The sequence below is a fragment of the Lycium barbarum genome, chromosome 9 (genome assembly GCF_019175385.1).
Source record: "Lycium barbarum isolate Lr01 chromosome 9, ASM1917538v2, whole genome shotgun sequence".
NCBI classification, from domain to species: Eukaryota; Viridiplantae; Streptophyta; class Magnoliopsida; order Solanales; family Solanaceae; genus Lycium; species Lycium barbarum.
In genome coordinates, this window is record NC_083345.1 from 26,533,884 (window position 1) to 26,541,312 (window position 7,429).

A 7,429-nucleotide genomic window follows, 5' to 3' on the forward strand; every position below is an offset into this window, starting at 1 on the left:
CCGACAACATTTTAAATAGTTTGAGCAAACATAGTTTTTTCTCTCACCCTTTTCCAGCAGTGTGAGTGTTTTTGGGTAGGGGTGGGGGGGTTTGAAACTTTTTAGCAGATGAAAATTGCATTGGCAACAAAATAAATCTAACGTCCAACCCTAAAACCTGCATCTTAAGTAATATGTATGATAATAATACCAGCACAAAAGATAATTTGCAAAAAACCTAACTTTTTTCTTAAAAGGAGTCATACTTGATGAGGATATTCTTACAATTAGGAAACCTCAAGTCTCACTGCATCATCAATCTACATGAACCTGGCTTCTTCGCACATTTGCCTTCCATATACCTAATAGACCCTTGCAATTTTTGAACTAGAATTTGGTCCCATCTGCACTTCAAAGCAAAATATGTACAGAAACAATTGAAGCCAGTCAAAAATAGAGTATGAGAAGATGCTTGTAATGATCGATCTTTGCTAGCATTTCTCTAAAGATATCTCATGCATTTGCCGATTGAGATGGCAACCTAGGATGGTTATGTTCTCCTTCGTAAGTTACAATAAGCATCGACGGTTCTTCCAAGCATCTCTCAACATGTTTCCTAGCAGGACAGCCTCTCATGCTGCTACACTTATAGTATCCCCTGCACAAGCCAAGAAGAGCTTTAGCTTACTTTCTGCTTTGCCCAAAAATAAACTGAGGTTGTGTTTTGCTTGAATCGTGGAAATTGCACAGCTGGAGGAGCTACTACCAACAAAAAATCCTAGAAGGAAAGATTAGACTACACACAAAGCAGCAAAGTTCACATTCTCTATTAAAGCAAACATTTTATCAACAATCAACCATTACAAACATCCCTTTTTCAGTTGACAAAGATGGCAGCGAAGCCGATTAATATAATTCTAGTATATCCTCCGTGCTGTTAAATATCCAAGGAGTTGTCATCTTCGTCAGCTAAATAAGATAAAACAACATGACACAAAATTCAAGCAAAATGAAGGGGGGAAAACGAGCAGACAACAGTCCACAGCCAAATTTGCAGCTGAAAGTAACACAGAAGTAAAAAACGCTTTGAGATAACTGAAAGTGCACTAATATAAGGTCAAATGTGTGAAAGAGATGATAAGATAATCTATGTGACAGAAAACAGCAGCACATACAGACATCATACACAAAGAAGCAATAATCACGGCAAAACCTTTAGTAATTCAAATGAGTAATAATTTAGCTCAAATTTGCAGACAATAATGTTAATTTAGCAGGCATCTTACAGGAAAAAAAGCTAGAATAATACCTAGGGTGCGGAGAACCTTTGATCGGCTTCTGTCCATACTTTCGCCAAGAATACTCATCCGGGGGAATATCAGCTAGCTTGTTACTTATAGCAGGAACCTTGATTGATCTTTTTACCCTGTGCTTCCTGTTAAAACATACTCCTCAGTACATGTAAAACATATAAGTATCAAAGAGAAACTTTACGACGCCTAAAATTACAAACCTCTTCTTCGAACAGTGACATCTACCACTGCTTGCACATTTTACACTTCCTTCCTCTCCCCTTCCCGAACACCTTTTCTTGTGTTGAAATGAGCTCTGATCCGCAGAACGCGAAGAAGCCCCGATAAAATGAAAGCCATTACTACCATCCAAGTTAGTAACACTTCTGTCGATACTCAATGAGGAAATAAACGACCTAGTAGACGACATGGTTGGCGTACATGTAGAGCTATCAAAATTTAGACTAATCCCACTATTGCCACTACGCCGGTACATCATATCTGCTTGTTGCTGCTTCATTTGTTGTTGCTGAAGTTGATACAGTTTCTGTTGTTGGACAAATTGATAGCTTGACAAATGTGTTTGTTGTTGGGCTAACTGAAGAGGGTTTGAGTTTTTACTATGTGAGCTTAATTCCAGTGAAGGGTTACCTAAAGTAAGAGTGCTCTTCACATTAGAACCAATTTCTAGAACAGGAAGTAACTGTAGGGGTTTAGGCTGATCATCAGTTTTGCAACTTGGATTCTTCTCTAAAAGGAGGCTATGAGGGAAATTAGGGGTCATAATTTTCTTGGACTTTCTTACTCTTGCATGACCCAAATTGGAATTTAGGAGTGTAACCACTTTCTTGAACTTATGAACAGCCTCTCCAGTTTCCCTCACTAAATTACTTCCAAATTGTTTCTGATCATGATGGGGTTTTTCAGATACAAGATTAATAACTCTATGACAACTCTCAACTGCAACCCTGTTAGCTTCCTCAATCTCCTCCATTTCACCAAGTTCAAAAAAGAAACAGAAAAAAGGACCCCTAATTCCTAAAATAGAAGAGATTCCAACCCAATGATGCAAACACTAGAAAAACTAGACATCATAGGACTTAGCTATTCCAAAACACAAGTACAAATTCAGGTAAAGTAAGGTAAAATCTTGGCAGCATAGAAGTAGAATGAACAAGAAAAGCAAGACATACCCTGAAGATAATTAATCAACAACAGAGATAAAACATTGAGCAAGATTCAAGAAACAAGGGACCTTTAGTTGGAGTTATGGTGTTGTAATGTTAAACCCTAGATTCTTTAATCTACATAGAGCTGTTGTGGTGATGGACAGAGAGAAAGAGAGAGTGTTTGGGAGGTGTGAAAGAGAAGACTTTTGCTTAGCTAAAGAGAGAATTTACATGCCCAAAAAAAGATACAAAAGCTGCAATCTTTAATTTTCATCCACTATCATTGTTAGAAAAAAGAGAGAAAACAGACAATCAGTAGTGAAGTACTAGCATTAATAAAGGACTAATCAACACTTCTTCAACCCTCTACAAAGAAAGCCAGAAAGGATTTTGATTTAGTTAAGTATTACTCTTTCTTCTAATTTAAGTGTCTTAATTTAGTTGAATGTTAAAATTAAAATTATATGAAAATATTTTTAATTTTGTAGTTCAAAATTAAATGTGTGATATATTACGATGTCATTTGAATTTTGTAGTTTTTTATTTATTATGCATGATATTTAAAATATTAATTTTTTTTTGACACAAAATAAAAAAAAATGCTTAAATTAGGACGGAAGGAGTATTATTTTTGTTTTCTAATCTAAGAATGAAAAAGTAAACAACATGAGTCTTTGTTTACTTTGAAGAGAAACTGCCATCTCAGTCACAGATTTCAAAGGTTGGGTCCCAACACTGGACCTTGTTATTCCACTTTGCTTTTTTACTACTTCGAACGGCTCGCATCTTGTCCTTTTCCATACAAACAGCATCTTATTGACTTATTGCCATCCATTTTAATTTTTTAATCTTATTAGAAACAAAAATGGGTGAGCTCTTGAGAAATCTCGTGTTCCATCCTTTGTTTTAAAAGGCGGGGCGCAAGACGGGACGTTTTATATATGTCTTGATGAGGCGTAAGCCCCGAGGCATGGGGCGTAAGCCCCCTGAGTATTTAATTTTTAATATTTCATAAAATAATATAATTACAATATATATTTTTAAATATGTAAAATTACATAAAAATAAATGAAAAAATAATATTATATATATATAGATGTGTTTGATCCTGATCACAAAATACTAATTAAAGCAATCGATTATACACCACTTACAATTTGTATTTATAAATAACATAATTTTACAAGTATAAACAATACAATGAAATAAAAGTTATTATGAAATGCAAATTAACTCTAACAGTTTAACTTTCAAACAATGAAAAATCACAATTTCTTAAAACAATATTACTATCAAACTATTCATTTTATCTGCCTATAAGCAAACAATCAATAAAGCTTTATCGGTATTATAATTAAAACTTAATCCCTCATGAATAAAATAAAATTACTTTCAAATAGAGAAATAATAAAATATGACAATTTTGATACATAGGACAAAAGACCAATGATAAGTGAAAATGTACAATTCGACTATGTATTTTTAAAAGAAATATTAAATGATATTCACCCTCACTATGTTCTCAAATAGTAAATATGCAATATTACGACTTGTTATTTGAGTTACACCTAATCTTCTTATTTCTATAGATGAAAAACTATTAAGTATCATTCATTTGTTAAAGAATTATGAGGGTCAAAGATTTTAATTAAAGAATTTAACATATAATTTGTGTAAGAACAGTTAGGCGAGCCCCGAGCGTTGGGCGTTAGGCGTGTTTAGGGCGTACAGTCGGGCACTTAGGGCGTAAGCCTCACAGGAACTAAGCCCCGCACGTGAGCCTCGGGGCGTTTTGCCAGTGACCTTGTTTGGAAAATAAAGATATAAATTAAATTTTGGAAAAAGATTCATCTCCAATCACTACTAGAAATGGTCATTTATTGCCTTTAAATAGAATTAATCATAAAATTTAAAAATAAAGGGCTTATAAAATAATGTTAAGTTATAATTTGAAGTAGATGGATAATTTGAAATCGGATTTAATTCTTATTCGGATTACTCAATCCATTTTAGACTTGTAAAAGAGTAATTAACAGAAATTTTGAACTGACGAAATAGGCTAAATTATTAAACCTTTAAATACGTTATTTCGAAAGCAAATTCAAACTCTAACTACCCATTATCACTAAACTATCCCCACTAATTCTCCTAGAATTCATCTAAGCTAAGAAAACAAAAATAAGATAAATGTTAGTCAAGCAATCAGGTACATAAAAAAAAATAGAGTAACGGAAACGAATATGTTTAAATGGGCTTGGCCCATTTTAATGTTGTTGCCATATATTTTCTGCCGTATGGGCTTTGGCCCAAAGTCCTTTTTTTTTTTTGCACAGCTGATAGAGGATGACCCGAGAGGAACACTATGTTGGGCTTTAGCCCAACACCGAATACGGAAACAGACGAGAGTGACACGGATAAAACTGGGCTGCTGGTCAAGTCTCAAAACGAGACTTCTTGTAGCCACTGAAGTCTTTTACGAAGACCCCAATTTGCTCCCAAAGTGCACATGCGAAAAACAAAGATAAAGAATTAGAAATATACGTAACCATTAAAAAAGACAAGACATATATGAAATTCAAAACAGACCAGTGGATTGTGTATATATTATGTATATTTGAGTATACTTCGTATATACACATTCATAAGGATACTTAGAAGGTTAATACTGGAAAGCTCTTGCCCCCGTCTTCCCGATGTTGCACAAATTCCAAGGGATTTCGTGAATCCCAGGCATGGCTAACACCGGGGAGGGTTCAAACTTAATCCATAATGACCAACTAATCTCCCCATAAATGTGTTGGCTAAAGTATACTGGTCATATACATACGTATACATAATCAATACAGGTATACTTATAATGTAAGAGCATATAAAGTTTGAATAGATGCAGAAACATAACATGCTTTATAGAGCTGACCGAATCAGTTAACACAAATTAAGCAAACCAACTAATTGTTATACCTCTGATGGCATACCCGAAATGAGGAGATTAAATACTGCCTAATAATGAGGAATGTTAACAGGGAAAATAGTGACACTAAGCATTCATACTAGACACGCTGAACTAAATTAACAGAGGAAAAAAAAGGACTTGAATGTAACAACCAGATGTGAAGAAACCAAACAGGGGACATCAGGATCAGGTAATATAGTAAGTTGAGTAAAAACGAAGCAAAGAGACTACCATTACAACTAAATATAATGATCCCAACCAAACTTATATTTAGACTTAAGAAAATTATTTAGTAATACCCTATCTGTGGTGACATAGAATACTCAAGCAGCATTCAGATTTCAACTTGTTTGACATACTTAATGAGATTATTCTAAAATATACAAAAGGCACTCCACAAAAAGGAACACAACATTCAGCAAACAATCAACCAGATGTGCACGCTGGATTCACGTTTAACATGGCATATACCAGATGCCTAGAAATAGAAGAACACACCAAGAGGAAAGGGGAGAGGTGCAACATGATGTAAGTAAAACGGCTACAGTCATAAGTATTAGACAGAACCAATTGAATATGAGTAATCAAGTATGAGACAAGTTCTTTAATCTTTTTCTAACACAGAAGCATACATACTAAATGATTTACTCTCGTATAGTTACAAGAAGAACTGAGCAGGCATGACTTCATAAGAGTAGCAAATACCAACATTTTGAGGCTAAGTACTTCTGGAGAATATGCATTTAGCAGATTTATGTGACATTTTCAAGAGACAAACACTATATGCAGAAGTGGGTAAAACAGGGTCAAATTCAGCAGAGAATGAACTTCTTGACATGCAACTAACATTTCAGCATTAACCAGTCACTAATACCCCTTAAGACACACATAGAATTCACTTGAGAGATGCTACATGTATGCAGAATGCTGGACTTGAACTTACAGTCCCCTTTAGACTTATTAAAAAAAACATTTGTCAACTATTTTTTAACTAAATAAGACCATATGAGTTTATGCTGATGTCAACAGTCACATGATATCCCCTAATAAGCCAAACAGAATTTTAATGATATCATGCTAAGCTAAGAATGGACAAACTAGTGGTACATACATGGATACATGATTTTGATGCAAGTAGAATGGACATGAATCATATGCATATGTTACCCTCATGAGACACACTCAATTCTATTAAATAATACTCTTAGCTAAACACATGATACATGATTTCATTCAAATGAAGGGTGCACAATATAGTTAAGCAAGATGTAAACCTCATGCATTACTAATCATTCAAGCATATAAAGCAACTTTAAACAACCATACACATGTATTTAGACCATACAGAACCCTTCTAAGCTAGTTTAGGCTTAACCAACCATAGATGAAACTAAAGTTTGTAAGCAGGTTGCCCAAAACATGTAACTAATCATTTACAGAAAGAAACTTACGACAAACAACCCTAGTTCAGATTGAAGATAGCATGTACACAGCTAGGCAGTTACTGATTAACAGACCAAACATTCACACTAAGCAAACATGGTTAATTAAAGCTAAACATGATTAGTAAGTTACTGAAATGTAGACTGATCACATATATTAACTAAACATGAGTGAAGATTTAGCATAATCAAACAACAAGACAATCAGCCACAGGGGAATTGAAAAACTGAAATTAAACTAAACTAAATTAAGACATAAACATATAGATACTGTTAACTACTAAACTGAAAAACTAAACCAAACTAAGACATGAACATATAAATATTATTAACCACTAAACCGAAACTAAACTAACTAAAACAGGAACATGCATAATGATACTAAGCTATTAAACTGAAATTAAGCCAACTGAAACAACAAACATATTGAACACATAAACACTCATTAGACTACTAAGGACTGGAATTAAACTAACCAAAGAAGAGTTGTTTACCTTTTTCGAGTGCAGCGAACTGGGTTTTAAGTCTCCAATCTACACTCGAATTCGAAGTAACAGCAGAAGTGAAAAGAATAAACGACTTAATACTTCAAAT

The 7,429-nt window shown here is 34.1% G+C and overlaps 1 protein-coding gene across 1 annotated transcript; it reads right to left on the reverse strand.

The window, feature by feature from the left end:
* Positions 1–202: 202 nt before the first annotated feature.
* Positions 203–2,805, reverse strand: LOC132610671 (probable WRKY transcription factor 21). The gene is made up of 3 exons (XM_060325003.1): positions 1,493–2,805; positions 1,289–1,414; positions 203–637 (listed from the first exon to the last, which is right to left on the reverse strand). The coding sequence occupies exons 1-3, from the start codon at positions 2,263–2,265 to the stop codon at positions 493–495; spliced, it is 1,044 nt and encodes a 347-aa protein (XP_060180986.1). The 5' UTR covers positions 2,266–2,805; the 3' UTR covers positions 203–492.
* Between the last annotated feature and the right edge of the window lie 4,624 nt (positions 2,806–7,429).

Excerpts from the sequence above, each read along its gene's own strand:
- LOC132610671 (XM_060325003.1), bottom strand. The coding sequence starts at position 2,265 with ATGGAGGAGATTGAGGAAGCTAACAGGGTTGCAGTTGAGAGTTGTCAT. Across the intron at positions 1,415-1,492 it reads TGTCACTGTTCGAAGAAGAG|GAAGCACAGGGTAAAAAGAT; the intron begins GTTTGTAATTTT and ends ATGTTTTAACAG. Across the intron at positions 638-1,288 it reads AAAGGTTCTCCGCACCCTAG|GGGATACTATAAGTGTAGCA; the intron begins GTATTATTCTAG and ends TGGCTTGTGCAG.